The following is a 22,259-nucleotide window of genomic DNA, read 5'->3' on the forward strand; positions in this document are numbered from 1 at the left end:
TTAGTCTTGCTTAGTTCATTTTTTTCCCCTCTTTAAACTCATTCTACAACTCTGTGATGAGGTTGTAGTCAGGATGTTTAACAGACTTTATAAAAGGCTGACCCAGGTTCTGTTCTTCCAGTGCGCTAGTCATCCACAGTTTTTAACAAAGTGGATTTTTTTTCTCTCTCAGTAACAAAGTTAATTATTGACAGTTACATTTTTACCTGCTGGAAATAGATTGCGTATGTGACCTGCACGTGAGCGCTGGGAAAGAGAAAAATAAAGACACTTTCTTTCCAAAATCAATGCCGGTGAGGCGGGTCAGCCCTCTGCGATGCTGTGCTGGGTGGCAGCTGCCACCACTCCCTGCTGTGGGGACAGCAGGGACCTGGCACCCAGGTGCTGAGCTCAGTGTCACGGGAGCCACAGGTCCATGGTCACCCCTGTTCTCCTCCAAGCCACCGGGAACAGCTGATGGTGTTCAGACAGGATGACACCCAGGAGCTTTACTGGCAGTGTATCACGTGGGGAGGCATTTCTGGCTCCAGTTGTGATGCAGAGAGATGCAGAGCCGTTCCTCCCTGCGCTGCTCTGGTACGGTGGTTTCTGACACCACGAGGAGAGCAAGAAATGAAAGAGCTGAGCGCTGCTGTCTGCCAGAGGGAAGGAAACCCACTGTACCTACTTTAAAATACCACACTTCCGTTGTAAAGGTGTGTTCTCGAGATTATTTAAACAGTTCTCATGTTTTCAAGTAACGCCTTTCCTTGGACAGTACGGAAAACCTGGAGCTTGTTGAGTCTGGGAAATCGGTGCTGTTGGTTTCGTTTTCTGGTTCATGTGCACTCTGGGGGAGTCTGTGGTGTTTGCAGACTTTAAACGCGTGAAATTAAAAGGGTGACATCAGTGGTGAAACTCGTACTTTCTGCAGTAACAGGCAGTAACTGTATTGCTCTTTTGCATAATTTTCCTTTATGGTTCACCCAAAGTGGGCTAAAAGCCCAACCCATTCATTTTTCCTTTCCTGTTGATGCGCCTGGACACATTTCAGTGGGTATCATCACTTTAAAATGATTCTATTAAAACACAGGGCGGGGAGGATGAAAAGAGGGTCAAGAGGGCAGGATCTGAATCAACACCGGAAGGGAGAAGCATCAGATAGCGAGATGCTCAACCTGAGAGTGTGTGAGAGGCGGGGAAGAGGCAGCAGTGTCGCGGAAGAGGCTGGTGTCGGTGCCCGGGGCTGGTGTCGGTGCCCGGGGCTGGTGTCGGTGCCCAAAGCTGGCGTTTGCCTCGCTGGCTCGGGCTGGAGTGAGCTGCGGCAGCACTGAGCGCTCAGCGCTGGGCTCAACATCGGGGCAAGTTTTGCAGCCCCTTCTGCTGCTGCAGTGATGGTTTTCCAGAGCAGGCTGCTCGGATTTGGCAGTGGTGGGTTAGCACAGTTGGTTCTAGCGCTGGTTTGATTTTGAATTATAAAACGGAGCGTGGCCAAGTTGTCCCTTTCCAAACAAGGGTAAACCGAGCAGCGAAAGGTTCATCAATGCTGGAGAACATCGGGGGAGTGACCCACCCGTGCGGGCTGGTCCCACCCCTCGTGGGGCAGCGCTGGGTCGTTACCCCAGGCTGTTCCCCCCGACCGGGGCTCCGCGCTGAGGGGCACAGCGGGGTCGGGGCGCTCAGCCCCGCGGGGCCGGGGGATGCGGGACGCGCTCGCTGCCGGCAGTGCTCGGGGGCTGTGAGGGTGCCCCTCGCACCCCTCGGGGCGGGGCGGGGGTCGCGGCCACCGCCCTGCAGAGGGGCCGGCGCGGCGGAGGGGGCGGCGTGACGGGCGTGGGGAGCAGCCAGTGCGCGGCGAGGGGCCGTGCCGGGCCGGGCTGCGCTGGGCCGGGCCGGGGGCATGGCTCGCTGCCCGGCGGGGCGGGGGGCGGCCGCAGCCGCTCGCCCTCCGCCATTCGCGCGGCCGCAGCGCGCACCGCGGAGCCGGGGGGCAGCGCCCCGCGCCCCGCCATGGCCGACCCGGCCGTCAGCGCCCACCTGGAGGGCATCATCTCCGACTTCGAAGGTGGGTGGCCCCGCCGGTGGAGCGCGCCGGGGAGCGCGGGGGTTGGAAGGGGCACCCACGGCAGGAGCAGCCGCTTTTGGGGCTCAGCCGAGAAGAGCTGCAGCCGCGGAGGAGCGGGGAGAGCTCGGCTCGGCTTCCTCCGGGCTCGGCTGCCGCAGTCTCCCCACGCCGCTGGCGCCCCGGTGGTACCCGAGGGGGTCCTGGCCGAGGCCGGGGGTGGCACCCCGCGGGTAGGGAGGGCTGGAAGGAGCGGGATGCCCCAAGGCGGCATCCCCAGGGCTGTCGGTGCCTTTTGTCCGGAACGGCTGCGCCCGGCGGTATCTGCCAAAGCAGGGTCTTACGGGATGTTTCTCCTTTCCTGCCCTTCCCGAGTTAATTTATGTGGTTTTTTCAGCTGAAAACACCCGCCTGACCAGACTGAAAGTCAGAAAAAAAGCAAGCGCGAGCCCTTCTGTTGATTCCCAGCTTTGGGGCGCAAACACAGCCCTGGAGTAGCTGGGATGTGGGTAACGATCCCAAGTTTCACTATCTCCGTAGCGGGAGCTGCCTGCCCTAGAGAGCTCTGCAGTTGTCCCGTGGCAGAGCTCCAGCGGCCCGCAGCGTTGACTCGCTCGCTGATGGAGGCTCTCAATGCAGCCCCCTTGGCGTGCGGACCGGGGCGGCTTCTCCCCTGGTCCCTGCCTCTTCTTGCCTGCTACTCTGGCTTTTTCAGGCAAGAAAATGCGCTAGCTGGGAGCGTGCTGCTGCCAGATGGGTCTGGGAGTCAGAGACAGGCAGAAGAGGGCTGGGGGGGGTTGTGCCTGAAGCAGGCGTTGAGAGATCGGCTCGAGGGAGCTCATCTTCCCGAGCAGAGTTTTGGAAGAGCAGCTCCATCCCTACGCACTCGCACGTCCTGGCAGCGGCCCAAGCGGAGCTTTGTGCAGCGGTTTCTAGAAGGAAGGGAAAAAAAAAAAAAAGAAAAAAAAAAAAACCAAAACCACAAGAAACAGCGGAGATGTGGGGGCCGCGGTGAAAGCTTATCCAGGGGCTGCGTGTGCACGGCTATAGGCTCAGCCTCCACCTCCTCCTGGAGAACCCAGCCTGGCCTTCGGGAAGCAGCGCTCCGCTGTTTTTCCTGCTGGGAAGCCGAGGAAGCTCAGAGCACAAGGGTTCCTCTTCCAGGTCAGGCAGGAAACGGGTGGCAAAGCTGGGGTCTCTGCAGTCCTTGTCGTAGGGTTTAGACACGGTCAGCTCCTCTATTTCCAGCCTGCGGGTTTGCTCCAGCTGCAGTTGGCCGTGGAGGGCATAGCGGGAGGCTGAGGGAAGTCACGTCCCTCAGGGAGATTGGAACTAACAAGTGTTGGGACACAGAGGGTGACCCGATGCCACCACCCCTTTGGTGCTCGGGGTTCAAGGGCGCCTTTGTGACTGTCCTTGAGGGACTCGTGAGCTTCCCCACCGCAGGGCTGCGAGCGCTGATGTAATTACAGCTTCCCTCTCGCTGCCCCAATTGCATTTAAATCTCCGAAGAATGAGTAATTCCCTACTCGGATACGATAAAGGCTCTGCTGTGGGCCCCGGGGCTGCCTGCTGGGGCTGTGTGTGTTCCTCGGTGGCACCGAGCAGCTCCGCAGTGCCTTTTTTTTCAGTCTATGGAGCACTTTATAGTTCCTGCCTGTGCGGAGGGAGAGGCTGGGGAAAGTTGCCTGCATCTGAAGCCAAAAGGTCTGGCCTTGCCCTTGGGCAGGGATCTGGGCTACTGTTTCACAATTTAATTAGCTCTCAGGGTTGCACAGCAGCTTCCCAAAATGCAGGCAATTAATCTCTAGCCCGTAGGGCAGGAGATGCAGTGTTCCTGTCTGCTGGGTGGGTACCTCAACCCCACGCAGCCCCTGGCCAAGCAGGAAAGATCTGCCAAAAATACCATGGAGCAGAAACACCAGATCGTCCAGAGCCCTCTTTGTTCCGCCAGTCACACACTGCCTGCCCTCCCCAGTCACCCTGGCTGTTCCTGCCTGTTTTCCTCGCAGCATCCCTGCCTGGTTTCTTGTCCCTGCTGTGTTGCAGCAGGCAGGGAGCTGCAGCCTCAGTGAGCCTGGGGCGGGTGTGAGGGCCCTTTGGGATGTGGAAACAGTGCCAGGTACTTGATTGAAGTTTAGTTTCCAGATCAAAGCAACGTGTGAGAAGGAAGCACAGCACAGCAGAGTGTGTTCTTCCTTGTGCCCGATGCTGTGGTGGGGATGCTCACAGTGCCCGTCTTGCACTGACCAACAGCTCCTGCGGGGAGGGCACTAGAAAAGTCCAGGGACTTCTGCCCCAAAGAAACTGTGGATGTCCCATCCCTGGAAGCATTCAAGGTCAGGTTGGATAGGACTATGAGCAGCTGTTCAGTGGATGGTGTTCCCTGCCCATGGCAGGGGGGTTGGAAATAGATGATTTGTAAGGTCTCTTCCAACCAAAACCATTCTATGATTCTAATCCCCCTTATTTGACTGACAAAAGCTTCCTCCTCTCTAGTGGGGCAGAGCATCATTAGGGCTGTGGTTTGCCAGGATTTACAGAGCATAATAGCTCTGCCCCTGGGTTTATAGATTCTGGCAGGTTTTCAGGAGCGTGGCTGGTACAGCCGTGGTTGAAGCAGCGCTTCCCAAGCTCACCTTTGCCTCAGAGGGGGCTGCGGGTCCCTCAGCTCCCCGGGGCTCAGGCACAGACTCTGAGCTGCAGAGAAGGGAAGCTGCAGTGCTCAATCAACCTGGTGAGATGCCTGTGCAGTGTGTTAACAACCCATGTACCCCATACCTCCCTGATCCAGCCCAGGCCGGGTGATGTGGGAGCGTTGGTGTCCGTGGTGCTCCGCTGCAGAGGGGGTGGATGCTCCTGCTCACGGCTTTGGTTGGTTGTGATGCTGCACAAAGACAATCCCACAGCGTGGTGCTCGTCTTCCTGCTAGAGGTGTAAAGCACTGTGCACTCAGGATCTGCTGCCTAGTAGGAAGACAGGAGAGATCTGCTAAGGTCCCTCATGCTGGTGGGATGTCCCAGGGTAACTGAGGCGTGTTTTTGCTGGCAGCTGCTGGTGAGTTGGCAGCAGTGATGCCAAACCCTCCTTGCCTTTGCCAATGCTGTCAGTCAACACCAGATTCATTTCCCTGTGATGTTGAAACACAAATTGTCGCAGTGGGTGCAAACTGTGCCTGGTGGAAATGCTGAGCAGGGCCCTAAGTGTGTGGAGAGGGGTTCTGTGTGGTGTCTGGGGGTACAGCCTGGCGGGGGCACAGGCTGGCAGCTTTGCTCTGGCAGAAACCGTGAGACAGCATTTGTTCACGGTTCTTAATCCCTGGTTTTCCCATTGCTCAGAGCCCAGCTCCCTTGGGCAGCGTGTGCTGGCTGGTGGGTGAGCCTTGGCAGTGCCGTGGAGCTGGGTGGGGAGCGTCCAGCCCTGCCAGGACATGCCACTGCTGATCAGAAGGCTTCTCTGGCTATTTTATTTATTTACTCTTCCTTACTATTGCATGCTTTTCAGACACTACTTCTCTCACCACCCAGCGCAGGGTATTTTTAGTATTTCAACAGCAGACTTTGTCTCAACAAGACACAAACTTGTGCTAAGTTATGTCCCAGTTTTAAGTGCCACCAAAAAACCACCACCCAGCTCATTTTCAGGAGGGCACTGCATTATAAATAGGCTTTTCTACGTGCACAAAACTCATGGACTCGTCCTTAAAATCTCCTTGAGCGAATGCCCGGGATGTCTGTGGGACACGTGGCCGTGGTGCATCCCCGGGCTGTGCAGGGCCAGCGTTCCTGCTGCCCCGGGGAGCAGCTGCAGCCGCGTGCTGCGGATGCTGGGACTCAGCCCCGGGCTAATATTAGCAGGAACGCGCCAGCGGGACGGTCACAGCGCTCTGTGGGTGATGCGCCTTGACTTGAGCAGAGTGGAAAGCCCTGGAGACAGGAGGTGCCTCGTGTTTATGTGAGTGTCTCACTCAGGTCCAAGATCAGTCCTGTAAGCCCGGCCCAAGGATTTGCAGGATGAGCGCTGGGCTGGGAGCTGAGCGTGTGACTAACGGTCCCTCGTGTGCCAGGGCTCAATGCCTGGAAAAGGAAACGCAAAAAAGATCTTTCCGATTTACATCTTGGATCATCCCAACCCTAGGAGTGAAGCAAAGCTCCTCAATTGTTGGATTTCCTGGGCTGTCCCCAAAAAGCGGCACTGCAGCTGGTCTCTTCCGGAGCTCTTCATCACCAGCTTGGTGTGGGCAAAGCTAGAGCCACTCATTGATGTAGCTGGTGCTCCAAGGCAGCAAAGTCACCTCTGATACCCTCAAAGCTGGGTTTACAGCCATTTCAGAGAGTTTTCTCTCTTATTATACATCTACGTTTCTCAATCTAAGACAAAAGGATGGGGTGGAGGGGAATTTTCTGCCAAGTCCTCATGTGGTGGGAGAGGAAGGAGCCAGAGGAAGGTGCCTGTGGGAAGGGAAGTTTTATGTCTTCCCCAGCAGAAGTTGTATCTTCCCCTGCAGAACTGGCCTTTGAGCCACAGAGTCAAAAAACTGCATCTGCCTGGTCGCAGCAGTGGGTACCTGCTGCTGTGGGTTGGGGTTTTCCCTGTGTATATCTTACTCTTTGGGAATAAAAAGGTTGTGAGGGAGTGAGAAAGGGAAGAACAGGACACTGCTCTCCCTGTCCGTGTGAACTGGGCTCTGGGGATGGCCTCTGGCCTCGGTTAGGCTGTAGGATCATCCAGAGGTTGTTGTTTACAGCCATGTGATGCAAGGAGCTGTGTGTCCTTGGGGCCGGGCACCCACTGCAGCACGGAGCAGCGTCCCTGGCTGTGTGACAGCAGGGAGGGCTCCCAGTGCTGGCACAGGTGAGCTCCTCTGTCCTCATGGGACCAGCCTTGGGCAAAGCGAGCACAGCACTGTGCTGGTCATAAAGAGACCTTTCAGAGGAGCTGGGGTGGGAAGGGACAGGGAGGGGATGAGGAGGAGCCAGGGCAGCTGCTCTGGTTTTGCAGGCGTAGTGCTGCTGCCTGGAGGTGAGTCAGGGGCCGGAGCACGTACACCATGCTGGCTCTTCCCAGGCTCTGGGATCTTGGTAGCACCTTTCCCTTAGTAAGGGACTCACCTAAAATGCTTCTCTCTTTGCTCATTGCCTCTTGGTGGTTCAGGGCAGTGGAGTGAGTAGGTAGCACTTCTGGAACACGCCGGGTCAGCTCTGATAGCTCTGAGTGACCATGGCTCTGTCTCTTGGCCAATACCCGCCAGCAAACCTGGGGCTAAATTACTGCCAGGCATTAACCTGGCACCTCTGGGTGCCCCATGGCCTCACTGGGTGCTGGTTTAGTTTCTGGTTTGCTGCCCCTTCTCGCAGGGAGCTGCTCAGCCCTTTTTGCCAGGAGCCAGGACAGACAGCAGCCGCAAAAGCCTGGACTGGGACATGTCATAAATCCAAAGACAATAATGGTGGCTTCAGAATCACTCCAAATATTTATGTTTCTGACTCTGATATTTAAGGCAGCATCTTTCTGCAGGGCTGTCATGCAGGCTCTTTCCCAACCTCTCTGTCCCCTCCTGCTGCAGTGAGCTCTGGCACCTCTTTGTTCTTTAGAGATGCAACATGGAGACAAGAAGCCAAGTGAGCCTAAATCCTGGTTAAGCTTATTTGAAGCCTGTAAAATGAGTCAGTGGGTCTGAGTTCAGTTTCTGGTGGGGCTGTGCCTGGCTGCTGGAGGTCAGGGTCCCTCAGGGGAGCTCTTTGTGGGCTGTCATGCCCTTCAGCACAGGGATAGGGTTGTGTCCTGGCCACCTCTCTTTTTACACCTGCAGGGCACTGTTTGGTCCTCTGGTGGCACCAGCAGTTTGTACCCAGCTGCTGTGCAGGTGCCAGTGTGGGAGAGCCCTCCTTGGTGCAGGAGACCCCTCCTCACTCCCTTCCCTGCCACAAACAGTGCAGGTAAGGCGTAGCCCTTGGGCAAGAAGGGGTTTGTTGCTGCCTCCAACTTGCTCTGAACATCTCTCATCTCCTGATGGCTGTGACTCAGGCTTTTACCCTGATTGCTTTTGTGAGGCTGCTGGATGGAGCTCAGCCCTTGGGTCTCCTGGGGACACCTCCAGAGTGGTGGCCCAGGGGCACTGTCCCTCCAAGCTGGCTCTTGGCTGGTTTGTGTGCCAAAAGGGGAGATGCCATGGGTGGTGTGTGACCCTGCGTCCTTCCAGTGCTGCTGGCACCCAGGCCAGGGCAGTTCAGGGTGGGCTGCCCGCCTGTTGCCCAGGTGTAGGCACAGTCAGTGCCAGCCTCCTGTGGGCTGCAGGGCAGGGGACACTGTGACATCAGTCTGTGCCACCATCCTCCTGGCAATAGAGGTGGCAGTTTGGGACCCACGCAGCAGAAAACTGTGCAGCCCCTTGCTAGGGTGAGCTGGGGGCTCTGCAGCCTCTCCCAGCCCTGGGAGTCATGGCAGGGGTCAGAGGTGAGGGCAGAGGCACTGGTCAGCTGCACTGGTTTGGGAGACAAGGAGCATGGTGAGGGCTGTGGTTGGGACCTCAGCTTTTCTTTCATCTTGGCCGCTGAAAGCAAAAATACAGGGAAATGTGAAAAGGATGGATTTTATTTTATTTTTCAAAGCACGTTTAGTTTGCCAGGGAGGAGGAGGGCTCTGCTCTCTGCCAGCCCTCAGGATGTTTGGACAGCAGCTCGCACTTCGGTGCTGGGTGTCCCCTCCAAGAGAGCCATCAGATCTGGCTGCAGGGACAGCAGCAGTCAGCAAGCAGCGCGGGCAGGAGTGGGCAGCACTGCAGGGCTGAGTGGCTCCTGGGTCCCTCCTTTGCCCCTTTTACCAATTTACCCCTTTTCTGTTGCTTTTTAACCAGTATGTTGCAACACCACCCATCAAAGCATCTTCTCAAATGGAGACTTCACTGATTTAATCACCCAGTCCCTGCCCCCCAGGCTGGTCACCCACCCGAGTCACTCTCCATGTCCCTTCTGTGGGCACTGGGATTCATGATTCCTGGGGATGGCATCTGTGGCACCAGCATGGGGCAGGCTGGGCTCTGCAAGACCATCTGCATCATACTTTTGTCTCTGGGTAATCGTTTCAAGGCATTTTAGAAATATTAGTGAACCAAACCAAATCTACAGCCCCACGGGAGGCACAGAAAAGATTTATTTCTCTCCTTCCTCCTCCCCTTATGAAAGGAAACTGGAGCACAGACTGGAGACAGGAGCTGGAGTGAGCCCGTGGCTGAGCCAGTAATGCAATCTGCTGGGCTGGATACCCTGTGTTTTATGTAATTTTCTGTACAAGTATGAAATGAATATAAGGGATGTAAAATATACTGGTCTGATCTGGAAGCATTTTGCTGCGAGTTAATGGTTATGTAAACCCAAGTGTAATAGAGAATCAAGCTCAAATCTTTTGAGAACTGCATTATAGGGACTGGAAAGCTGGGATTTTGTATTAATCTGAGTGTGGATTTTGGGTTTTTTTTCTATTCTTAGTCCTGACTTTGCTTTTGCATGTTCATTTCTGGGAAATGAGAGGTTTGCTGCATCAGCCTCAGGCTGTTTTATACCTTGTTGTGAGTGAGAGAAATGCTGCTTGGAAAGCTTTGATTGATGTCAGAACCCTGAACTTACATTTATGCCCAAATTTCCACCAGAACTCACCTCTTGGTACCATTTACACCGTTCAGGAAGGCCCTGCATAGTGACAGCACATTGCCAGCCTTGTCTTATACATGTGATTTGTGTCAGACGGTGCAATCTACTGCAACTTCTTTTGGAGGCTGTCTGTGAAGTCAGAGAAAGGATTTATTTGTGCATAAACTGTTCATAACTTACTCAGGATAGTGTGAGAGTCAGGCTACAACAGCAGAGTGTCACTGCATATATTTATATGTGTATATATATATTTATTTATTTTTATGTGTAGTGCAGGAGGGTTGGTTTATTGGTAAGGGAAAGGTGCGAAGCCTCCTGGCACAAGAACAGGGAGGGGATCCAGCAACCCTTACTTCTCATCTTTCTTATGTTAGATCACCAGAAGCTTTGAGAAATGTGCTTTTAAAATTTCCTGCCTTGGTTTCTGTGGATGTGAGAGGGGATCTGAGTCTCTCGGGCTGTTTCGAAGCTGTGTGTGTACTCACAAAATCCTGCCTGCACTGCCAGGGGTTTTCCATCTCAGACCCATGATTTTGATCCCATTGATGGGCTTTGTGGACTTGGGAGCACCTTGCTGAGGATGGGGTAGAGTTATCCTGCTCTGGCCCTGCAGCAGGGGTGCAGCTCCCTTCCCTTTCTGCTGTGGGACCTTTAGGGTTGCTACACAGTGGATACACCCCATAGGTATGTGCAGAACACCCAACTTGCCCCCATAACTGAGCCTCTAGTTCACTCCCATGCACCCATCTCTGGTATGGGTGGTGGCAGCTCTTCAGTGGCATCACCCAGGGTAGGTTTGGATCAGCCAGACCCAGCTGGCCCCATGGTAACGTGGCCAAACCCTCTTTGCTCTCAGCCTGGCCCAGAAAAGCTCCGTGAGCACCCTGCTGCCCGGGACAGGGCTCTGGGAAGCTTTAAGGGCTGTGAGCAGTGAATGCTGTGTTGGGTTTCCAAGGGTTCCTTGAAAGATGAGAGCTGCAGCCTCCCCCCTTTCCTGCCCGGGAACAGGAGGTGACCATCTGGTAGCAGTTTAGAGCGAGCCCTCGCTCTCAAACGGTGCCATTGTGTGGTGGGAAATAACGGGGCGCCGGCTGCCCCGGCCCCATAAGGCTCTTATGTGTCCAAAAACTCAAGGAAAGCTCTCTGTGCTTAAGCAAGCAAGCAAATGTAACCCCTGGGTTACGGGGACCACGTGAGGGGCACAGGATGTTTAATGGGAAGCAGTTGGGCGCTGCGGCTGCGACAGAGCTGGAGGCTCCGGCTGGGAAGCAGGTCCCCGAGGAGTCAGCATCCCTTGCTGTTTATTTTGGTCTCCTCCCGAGCTCTGTGCATAGATGTTTCCTTGTATAAAGCCTCCCCTGGCCTGTTAGTGGGATATTCTGTTTAAACAGGGAAGAGAGGAGGAGCAGATGTTGCAGATGTTCCCTGGCTGACCCCTGCGGGGTGCCCGGAGCCAGGCGGGGTGAGCCATGGTGGCAGCATGCTGTGTGCTTCAGTGCTTCCAGCTGGGAGATGTGGAGTCCTTGTGCAGGAGCCAGATCCCTTCATGGCATCTGGGCACCCTTGGATTGCCTGGGCCTCCCGAGGAGGGCCTGTTCTTCTGCGAGAGCTGTGCATGTGGGAATACCCAGTGCCACTCGCTTGTAACGTCTCTGGAAGACTCTTGGCTGTTGCATGAGCTGCTGGGATTTGAACCAGACCTCTGCCCTCTCTTCCCAGTTGACAGGATTCCTAAAGAGCAGCTTTAGCTGATGCTGTGTGACCTGGCTGGGGGGTGACCGGCAGGACACAGTGGCCTCACTGCACAGCCACCCCCAGCACTGCTGCATAAAACAGAAAGAGAAATCAATGTTGTTTCCTTTTCACCCCCAGTGCCAGCTTGGGGAGCATTTGAGCAGGATGAAGGCACACATTTCTTGCCCCCAAGTGCCTGTCTGGCATGTGTCACGTTTGGGTTTTCAGGAGTGTGTGTCCTCGTGCACAGCCAGCAGAGCTGCCTCGGAGAGCCCGTGCCTCCCTCATCCAAAAGAAGGAATAGCAGTGGTATTTTTGAAGCCAGCCCTGCAGAGTTGGGTGGTGCTGAGCAAAACTCCATGACCTTGAGAGGTTTGCAAAGCTCTAGTCCCAAAGGGACATCGTAGTGAGCGGTTTCCAACCCTGACATGGTGGTGGTGGGCTGTTGCAGAGGTTGCATCTGATAGGAAGCACTTGGAAATCTCATTTTAGGGGATTTTGGGCTTTCCCTGCCCAAAAGCTGCTGCCTTCAGCAGTGGTGGGTTGAGCCAGAGATGTCTGGATGGGTCTGGAATGGGTTGAAAGGAAGCACATGCCAAAGGCAGTGCAGGTTGTGCCCAGCCCCACGTGCACCTCCAGAGGAAGAGAAGGAAGGGTGGTGCTCAGCACCTCTGCCACCTTCCCTGCCAGCTTCCTCTGACACCAGCCAGTCAGTGGGATGCTGCTGGTGGGGCTGGGGAAGCCCTGCTTGTGCCTGGAAAATGCGATAGTGGGGACAATCCTGCAGCGTGGCCAGCCCAGGCCCTGCTCAGGGCAGGGACACCTTGTTTGGGGCTCTCAGGAATATGGCAGGGACCTGGAGCCCATGGGGACATGGAGAATTAGCCACAACTGCCTGTGTGGGGCCCTACAGCCCTGCCTTGCCTTCAGCTCCTGTTTTTGTACGGAATACGGACACTTCCCCGCAGGAAGCCGGGAGGAGGGTCATCTGGAGCACAGGCTGTTTACTTTCCTTTCCTGGCTCTGGGCAGGACACACTATTTATAAGTTTTTTCTCTTTTTTTGAGAGCTGTTGTGCTTCCTGAGGTTCTTCTCTCTTCTCATGCAAGGAGGAGAGAGGCGATGCTGAGCAGGGAACTCCAGCCATGCTCGGTCCCTTTGAGGGCCACCATTGCTGAAGGTGACATTCCTGAGGATCGTGTTCGTGGCAGTGGGGCTCTGTCTCTGAGGTGGAAACACAAACCCTCTTGGTCACAGTCCTTCTCCTTTCTCATGCCTGGGATGTCTGACCTTCTCCAGACCATGCTGAATTCAGGGCAGCAGCCAAATGTGCCAGCAGGACAAGCTGGGTACCGAAATCCCCGTGAAACCATGAGATGGGTGCCCCATCCTGCAGAGCCATGGGTGAGAAAGCTCCTGGGTTGTCCCCAGGCAAGTTGGTGACCCTGCTGGAGAGGGAATGCCACTGGGAGCAGGGGTTCCTCATGATGTTGCTGTCAGAATCCGTGCTGAGCCATTTCTACCTCTCCTTTGGGGTGAAGGTTCCTCGCCCAGCCTCTCAGTACCCCATTCCTGCCCTCAGCACAAGGGAGGAGTTATCTGGAGGCCTTGGCTGTCCTGAGACTGTAATCGTGGTTCTGCAGCTCTGCCTAAGGCTGTTTGAACCCCTTTGTGTCTGGGCTTTGACCTTTTTCTCTTTTCTCCAACTGAAGGACCTGGAAAAAAGCCATTTTTGGGTGTTGTAATTCAGCCCAGCCCTTCGATAAGGACAGGGGCTGGCTGTGCTCCAGCAGAAAGACCACATGGGTGGCATTGAACAGATTTACCCTGGGCATGGGGCACTTTGGGGGGTTTAAAGTCCAAAGAAAGGGCCATGTGGGTCAGCACTGCCATTGGGTTACCCACCACTTCTTCAGGAAGTGGCAGCAGGGCTCAGAGGAGTGGAGATGATGGATGCTGCTCATGCGAGGAGCCCTTGGAGATCAGCAGGGCTGTTTGTATCCAAAGCTCATTAGCAGGTCAGAAAGAAATCCCCAAACCACTTGGCGCTGAGGGATCTCCAGGGCAGTGTTCTTTAAGGAAAGATACTCGTCAGCATTTCCTTTGCTGTCGGGTTCCTTGAGAGCATTTACCCTGTTCCTCAAGACACGTCTCTCATGAGGTTATAGGGCTGCTTTTTGAAGGGAAGAGGTGGGGACTGAGCTGGCTGGAGGAGTGACAGGCGGGTTTTAAGAGCCTGATGTGGACAGAGCTGTGATTCCATCCCTCAGGGAGCTGCCAGTGCCTGGCAGTGCTGTGTCCTCTGCTGCTCTTGCCCACCCAGCTTTGCTCAAGGCCAGGCAGGGGCTCCCTGTCGGGTTGTCCCTTCCGCTCTCTTTGTTTCCAGCAAAATGCAAACTAGGCTTGGCTGGTGCATTGTTCAAACTTGGGATTTTTTGGGAAAAAAAAAATAGCTAAAATGTAAGTTTCTGGATTAAGTGTGTGATGGAGAAGGGAAACTGTAGAAAACCTGTGCTGGAGAGTCTGAGCTCCAGCTCCGGGTTGGAGACCTGAGAGTTCAAACACGTTGAAATAGCTCTCAAGTGTGGGGCTTTTTTTGGATTAATTATTCTGGGGATGCAGAGAACTGGGGCTTGGACACAGACCTGCAGTGCATGAGCTGTGCCAAGCACAGACTGCAGGGCAGGGACTGCTGCAGGGAGCATCCCACCCCTGTGAGCGGGTGATGGCGTGGCTGGGAGAGCTCCACGGAAGTCAGAAAACAGATAAATCTGAGAAAAAAACACCTTTAGTTTTCTTTACTGCCTCCCTCCCTTCTTCTACCCATGTCTGAATATTTCTGGGATGCAAGACAGACCGTTTTGTCACAAGGTGCCCTTCGTGGGACCCTTCCTGGGTTTTACAGGGGGGGTGAGTGTTGTGCTTTGGTGCTTCCCTCTCTCCACAATCACAGAGCAGCCATGCTGCTGTTCCCATCAGGCTGACGCTGAGGTTGGATCTCTCTGTGCATCCCTCCCTGCCCACACCAGCTGGGACACCACCCTTGGGAGCCCATCCCAGGCTCCTGTTGCTTCCCAGCAGTTCCCATGCTGGGGTCTGATCCACAACTGGGGAATACGGGTGTGTGTCCACTCACGTGTGTCTGTCCCTGAGCACAGAGAGGCTTTTTTGGGTCACTAATATGGAAAATCCTGGGGATGCTCCTGCTCCCAGGCTCCTCAGTGCCCATCCAGCCTGGCTGTGCAGCCTGGGGTTCATATAGAGCAGTTTTGGGGTATTCCCCCCAAAAGGGGAAAGCAGCCCAAAATCTTTGTCCTCACATTTCAACCCCTGGGAGTCTCCCTGTGGTGTGGCTTGTCTGACACGTGAGCCCCAGCTCCGAGGGCCCTGCTTGCCTCACCATCTCCTCTGGTTTCCCTGTGCTGCTGCCAGGGGATGTGACCACGGCTGTCCCAGCCCCTGCTGGCCGGACAGAGGAGGTCACATCTGCTGCTGCCCCGCCTGGTGTCAGCAGCGGCGGTGGAGCAGAGCTGGGTGGCTGCCACGTGGATGGGTCCCCCTCCTTGTCCCACCAGCTGGACTCAGCAGTGACCGAGGGCTCCTGTCCAGCAAATGCATGTGCCCGAGGGACAGAGGGTCCCCACGTCCCCAGGGGGGTCAGAGCAACCCTGGAGCAGAGCTGCTTCCTGCATGGTGGCTCCTCTCCAGCTCCACCCCAGGGGTGGGAGGACATCCTGGGATGAGGCAAGGCTGTGCTCCAGTGTCTCCCTGGGATCCTGATGTCTTGTGGGATCTCAAGCCCAGGCTTTTAGAGGCTAAATCGCCCTGCTGCTGTTCTGTTGATGTAAAGGAAGGATGGACTCATTGCTGATGCTCATGCTGGCCATCGGCAGCGTGGCTGTCACCACACTGGGCTGTCACCACACCAGCTCAGCCTCGCCTTGTGGAGGCTTCTTTGGAATCCCAGGGCTGTGCCTACCCTGACCCTGTGCCTGTCTGGGTGCTGTGGGGTACAGAGGGTATTTACAGCCCATGGCATTTGGATCCAGCAGTGGTTCCCTTTCTGTGGAGCTCAGCCTTTTGTTTCTGGCTGGATCCTGTGTGGAGCAGGGGTCAGTTGTCCCCTTCCTTGTATCAGGGTCTCAAGTCCATGTGCTCAGAACATTTCAGTCTTTGGTTCACGTGGTCTCTACGTTTGTTTTTAAGGATATGAGCTTCTGTGGCTGCCACCTTTGGTTTTCTTGCTGCATTTATATGGGTTTGGTGCTCTCCTGGGGTTGTTTCCCAGTTCCCAACTTGGATTTTGCTGGCAATGCTCACAGGAAAGCCTCTGTTTATCTGTGAATCCTTTGGATGTGAGAGGGAAAGCAAAGTGTTGGAAGCTGGATTGCTGTCTTCCCCTAAATCCAGTGCCCTGCTCTGCCATACCGTGGTGGGACCCTCTGCTCCCCTCTGAGTGTGGGATGGAGGGCAGTGTGAAGATAATCTCCACTCTGGGGCTGAATTTCCTGGCTCTGGTATGTTTTGTTACTGGGTTTTTAACTTGTCTGGAGAGGCAGGGCCTGGCCTTCGATCCCCAGCTGCTTAAATGGATGATGAATGCTGGGATGGAGGAGTAGAAATGGAGTTATGAGCCTTGTGCAGTGTCTGTAAGCATCTCTGGAGACACTCAGGTGAATGGTAACTAAATCCTGAACTACTTCTCATGTTTTTCAGCTCTGAAAAGATCCTTTGAGGTCGAGGAGGTAGATCAGTCTTCAAATTCCTCCACCCCACAAAGACGGGCCCCGAACACCCTCCTCCGGTCCACCGTGTCCAGCTCCACGCAGAAGTTTCAGGAACTCGGCGCCAGGAATTCGGAGCCATCCACCCGACATGCGGAGCCCACAGTGCAAAGATCCCCCAAGCCCCCTCTGAGGAGAGTGGAGCTCTCTGGACCCAAACTGCCCGAGCCGGTGTCCAGAAGAACAGAAATCTCCATTGACATCTCATCCAAGCAGGTGGAGAACTCCACCTCGGGCTTGTCGCGGTTTGGCCTCAAACGAGCAGATGTGGGGCACAAACCCCCCGAGCCCACCCCCAGGAGGACTGAGATCACCCTTGGCAAGCCCCAGGAGCCGGGGCTGCGGAGGGCGGAGGCGCCGGCCTCCAAGATCCCCGAGATGTCCCAGCGCAGAGCCGACACAGCCAACGCTGCCGTGCCCGACGCGGGCCCCAGGCGCGTGGAGATCCAGGTGGCCAAGGCCACCGAGGGCCCGGCCCCGGCCGCGCGGCCGGCCGAGAGCTCGGAGCCTGCCCTGCCCACCCAGGCGCACCAGGCCGAGCCAAAGCCACAGCCGGTGCCCGTGGAGAGCCCGCCAAAGAGAGAAGAAGGTGAGTACAGCCCTCGGGCTGGTCCCTGCCTCGGGTGTCACCCAGGGAGATGCCGAGTGCTGCGTGCTGCTCTTTTATCTCCCGTGGCGACGCCTCTCGAGGCTGCTCCGGGATCTGTGCTCAGATGTGTCCGTGCTCGTGGCTGTTAGCCTTGGGTTTATCCTGCGTGAAGGAGCTGTCGGGTTCGATAAGAAATGCTATAGAGCCTGGAAGGAAAGAAAAAAGGGAAGGCAAGAAGGCTGGGTGCTTGCAAGAAATGACAGCTCTGCCAGCTCGGGCCCTGTGTGCAGACCCACAGAGCCCTGCAGAGGCTCCGAGGGGCAGGAGAGGTGCTGGCTCTGGAAGTGTTGCTGGGATATCGTTGTTTGGTGGTGTTGTTTATGGTTGTGGGGCAGGAACCGCCTGTTCATTAGCAGAAGTCAGGGTTTTTTGACCTTGGAGCCAAGGTCTAATAACATCATGGATCAGAGCCACTATTAAACTGGAGACCTGGCTTATATTAGCTCTATCTTGTTTTCAATTAATCCCATATTAAAGCCAGCTTCCCTCCCTCACCAGCTGTCATTTTTTCTCCATAACATTTTGGAGATTTTCCTTTCAGACCTGTTAATTACCTTTCTGCTCTCTATTGCCCACGAGCTCTCTCCTGTGAGGGATGCAGTGGCTGGGTGGAGGGCACCCCCTCCCTCCCCACCCTGTGCCTCTCTCCGGGGGCTGTGGGATGGGGTGGGGTGGCTGAGCCAGGACCTTGGAGGTCCGTGCCTGGCCCTGGAGCTGGACCAGGGGTTCCATGCCCTCTCTGGGTGCTGCCCCGTGGTCACACAGACCTGCAGAGAGGCCAGGCTGTGGTGTGTGCTGGTTTAAAACCAAGTCAGGAGTCAGCAGGGGAGCTGATGTCAAACCTGCAGGACTCAAGTGGGTTTTTCTTAGTGTGCATGGTGTAGGTGTGGCTTTTCTGAGCTGGGTTTTTTGACAGGTTGGGCCATCTCCAGCTGGGCAGAGCTGAGCTCTGAGCCCCAGCCCAAGGATGGGGTTTGTGTGAGCCCCCCTCTCTGTCCCAAGCTGCCGTGTGTGGTGCCCAGGAGGCCCATCCTATCCCGTGGGTGGGTGCTCAGCCTTGTCCCGCTGGGTCTGGGCTGCTCTGGGTGTCCCAAGCTCTGATCCCCACGGATGGTTGGGCACTTTAAGAGCAGAAAAGTGTCTGAGCTGCTGAATCCTCCAGCTGCCCAGGGCTAGGGGAGAGGGAGAACAGCTGCTGGCATGAGTGTTACCCCTGAGCCCGGCTGTCTGGAGTCTGCCTTACAGCATGAGCCAGCCCTGGCCTGGTACAAAAGGGGCTTTCAGTCCAAATGTCTCCAAGAATCATCACAGAATGGTTTGGCTTGGAAGGGACCCTAAAGATCATCTAGGTCCAACCCCATTGCCATGAAGAGCCAGGAGACAGAGTTGGAGGGGTCATGAGGGCTCTGTCTCCTTTTCCCCATGTGTCAGCACAAGGGTACAGCCCAGGGTCACTGCCAGAGCACGTGTCCCCTTCCTGATCTTCTCTTCCTGCCCCACTGCCATGGCTTGAGGTTGCCCAAGGACCCCATTTTGGGGTGCTCCTCCCCTTGGTCCACAACACCCACCCTGAGGTGATGCTGGGCACGTGGGTGGCCTCTCTCCTCGTTGCTGGTGCAAGAACACGGAGAGATTTGGGGGGGCTGCACAGGGACTCTCAGGATGTCCCATGGGTGGGTGCAGGCATGTCTCCAATGCTCTCCAGCTCCACTGCAGCTTTGGCCCCACCACACCCCCCCAAATGAAAACTCTGCCTCTCCCATGTCTGCAGCAGAGACAACATGTGGCAGGTCCTGCTCCAGGGTTTGGGTCACCAGGAGGTGCTCCTGTGGCACTGGATGCCCCAGGATCCAGTTGCTGGTGGCTCTCCAGCACAAACAGCTGAGCAGGGGATGCAGGCATCTGCCTCCAGCTGTCCTCACTGCTGTGCTGGGCCTTGCCTTCCCCAGCTGTCAGGCTCAGCTGCCTTGCTCTTAACCCCTCGTCCTGCTGCTGAAGGTATGCAGGAGAGCGTGTAGTGCAGGAAGAGGCCGGTCAGAGGAGAATAACAGTCCCAGGGACCTTGGCAGTTCAGAACAAACCACAGAGGAAAGGAGTAATTTCAGTGCTGAACTTCATTAGGGCGGTGTGGCTGGCGGTGTGGGCTGAGCCCGCTCCAGAGCTGGGCTTCCCGAGGTGGGAGGAGGGCAGGAAGTGTTTAATGGGGCAAGAAATATTCCTTCCCATCCATGTTCTCCCTGAGTCTTTGCTCTCTCCTGCACTCCCTGGGGAGCGTTTGCTTCCTTTGTGCTGGTCTAACATTGAATTGGGCCATTAGTGACAGGGAGGTGGGACAGAGGCACCCACCTGTGTGGGACGTGCCACTGCAAAGGCAGACTTTGTGTCCCCAACGTGGCTGGTGCTCCCCAGCAGGGACAGGGAAATGTGATGGGATAACCAGAGGATGTGGATTGCTATAGCTGGAGTCTGCCAGAGCAATCTGAGCTGGGCTGTGCAGTGGGTGCAGGCAAGGGGAGGACATGTAGAGGGCAGAAAGAGGCACAAGCAATTAAAAATAGCCATAAGAACAAGGTGAGGGCAAGGGCTGTTTCTGAACCTGCAGCCCTGGGCACTGTGGGAGGCTGTCTTTGCTGTGCAGGACTTGCCAAATGTGACTATCCAAACGTGAATATCCAAATCTGGCCACCCGTGGGTGGGGCTGACCTCTCCCAGGCTCCTGCCGTGGGCAGCAGTTCACGCCCAGTCCCAGGGCACTGGCCTGGGATGGAGCTGGCAGAGGGAGGATGTTCCTGCCCTGTGCTGGCAGGGCATGTCTGAGCAGGGATGTGGTGCCAATGCGGCAGGAGCTGGTTCATCCCTGTGAGGAGAGGAACAGGGAATCACTGTGGGAGCAGCAGTGCTTCATCCAGAGACATCACCTGCCTTTTGCTGTGGAGAGATCTCAAGGCATCCGCGTGAGCTGGATGAGGGACAGGCAAATCCTCAGGAAAAGCTACATCAAATCCATCATGGGGGATCCTGTCACTTCCTCCTGCCACAGCATCACCTTCCACTGTGCCTCCCATCTCTGGTTTTGTGCTTGTTTGGTTGAACATCTTGGCCTTCTCTTGTTCCTTGCAATGTGTGGTGGTCAGGCTTGGAGAGGGGGGCAGGCATTGCTGGCCCCAGAGAAGTTAATGGTTTCCATTTTGGTTTAATAATTTCTTTCTACTTCCCCCAGTCTGAACCTGTTTGTATTGATGGCTCAGTTCTGGGATGTCAGGTGATGGATTGGAGGGACTCCCAGATGAGAAGTGGAAGCTGGTTTGATCTGCTGCTCCTTTTTGTCTCCTCACAAGCTGCTGTGGTTGCCCTGTTCCTGGGGACAGCACCCAGCCAGCCAGGCAGGCTCTGTCCCACCCTTGCTCCTGCCCCGTGAGTCTTCCTGGCAAGGATGCTCTGGAGCTTGTTTAGATAAATCAAGGCAGATACAATGAATAATGGGAACATTCACCTAAAACAGGGATGTGACCTTCCTCTCTCCCACCATGCGTCTGTGCAAAACAGCCCGAACCATCTCTGAGCTTTCAGCTCGGTTGGTGTTTTTGTCCCATGGCCACTTTGGGACAGCCACACAGGGTGCCAGGTGCCTCTTAAAACTCAGCAGAGTCCCCCCTCCTGTTTTGCTGCAGAACAAGCAGGACAGCATCAGAAGAGTGAAGCAATTCAACTCCTTCACTCTTTTTTCCAGCTTGAACCCTTACGGAAAGATTTTTCTTTAGAACTCCCATAGAGTTGGGTTAAAATTTAAACAATTAAAGACCACTTAAAAATAGAATGAAGGAAACTTTGAGGTCCTTGTGAAAAGCAGGGACCTGTTGCTGTGTGCTGGCAAGTTGTGGTGGGAGCTCTAACCCAGTTTACCAGCTTCAAGTCTCCATCCTGCCATGGGCACCCAGGGATGGAGAAGCAAAGCCAAACAGGCCTTGGGGTGACTTTTCATCTCTCCTGTGCTGCCAGGGTGACACCAAGTGTGGGGCTGCCAGGGTTAGAGGGATTTGGACAACTGTTAACACAGCGATGCTCCCTGGGATGGAGAGCCCGGGGCGGAGAGGAGATGCAGTGAGTCACCGTTTCCAGCTCTTCCACTGTACAAAGAGATTAAAGCTGTAAGGAAATGTTTCCTCCAAAACCAGCTGACACATTCAGGCTAGGTTACGGGCAGTCTTTTTTTGTTCTTGTTATTATTTTTAATGGGAAAGTGCCTACAGCTCAGGATTCCAAATGGAAGGGCTGAGTGGGAAACGCTGAGTCTTGGTTTGTGAACGCAGGTGCCAAAAATGAGATAATCTGGAAAAATCTAGAACTGCAACACCAGTGACTTGGAAAGAAGAGCAGCAGCATGTGTGGGGGAGAGGAATGTGTCCCATCACAGAGACACTGCCTGATCCAGGGCACCACGTGCACGGGGAGGTCACTGCCTGCTCCTCCTCCCTCGATGTGCTGTAGGAAGCAGCCAGTGCTCCTCGGTGTGCTTTGGGGTGTATTGAGGGCACTGAGGATGCCAGGAGGAGGCTGGGGGATGTGGCTGTGATGGTGCTCGTGTTGCACGTCTCTGCCCCCCAGGAATGTTGTCCCCAAGTTATGTTGTGTTCATCTCTGGTCATGCTGGCATGCACGTGTCCCTTCTTTGCGTGGGCACAGTTTGTGTGGATGCTGTCCCAAGTGGATGCTCCAGCTGGGCAGGACACATCCCAGGAAGTGAGGCTGTCCACTGCAGCCAGCCAGACCCAGGAGGATTTGTTTGCCCTGCTGGAAGTCCCTGCGGGCCCATAGGAAAAGCAGTGACCTCCCCAGTGGAGCTTCATTATGCAAAGGGATAGTTTCCCATAGGAAACACCACGGTTCCCACTTCCTTTGCTTGCCACACGTCACGTCTGAGACCAGGAGAGGGCGAAGCTGGGGATGCTGCATCCAGATCTGGGGCTTCCAACATCAGAAGGACACGGAGGTGCTGGAGAGAATCCAAAGGAGGCCATGGAGATTCCCCAAGGGCTGGAGCCCCTCTGCTCTGGAGCCAGGCTGGGAGAGCTGGGAGTGTTCACCTGGAGAAGAGAAGGATCCAGGGAGAGCTCCGAGCCCCTTGCAGGGCCTAAAGGGGCTCCAGGAGAGCTGGAGAGGGACCTTGGACAAGGGGCCTGCAGTGACAGGACAAGGGGGAATGGCTTCTCGCTGCCACAGGGCAGGGTTAGATGGGATATTGGGAAGAAATTCTTCCCTGTGAGGGTGGTGAGGCCCTGGCACAGGGTGCCAGAGAAGCTGTGGCTGCCCCATCCTGGGAAGTGTCCAAGGCCAGGCTGGGGCTTGGAGCAACCTGGGATGGTGGAAGGGCAGGGGCGGGACTGGGTGGTCTGTAAGGTCCC

The 22,259-nt window shown here is 55.6% G+C and overlaps 1 protein-coding gene across 1 annotated transcript in view; it reads left to right on the forward strand.

Moving 5' to 3' along the window:
- The first annotated feature begins 1,915 nt into the window (after positions 1-1,915).
- SEPTIN9 (septin 9) overlaps positions 1,916-22,259 on the forward strand; it is a 68,519-nt gene continuing 48,175 nt past the window's right edge. Inside the window, exons 1-2 of the mRNA XM_082293826.1 lie at positions 1,916-2,044; positions 16,141-16,797. Of these exons, the coding sequence (XP_082149952.1) occupies positions 1,990-2,044; positions 16,141-16,797 (712 nt within the window). The 5' untranslated portion in view covers positions 1,916-1,989. The remainder of the gene's footprint in view (positions 2,045-16,140; positions 16,798-22,259) is intronic.

The sequence above is a fragment of the Coloeus monedula genome, assembly GCF_965178545.1.
Source record: "Coloeus monedula genome assembly, chromosome: 19".
Taxonomy (NCBI): Eukaryota; Metazoa; Chordata; class Aves; order Passeriformes; family Corvidae; genus Coloeus; species Coloeus monedula.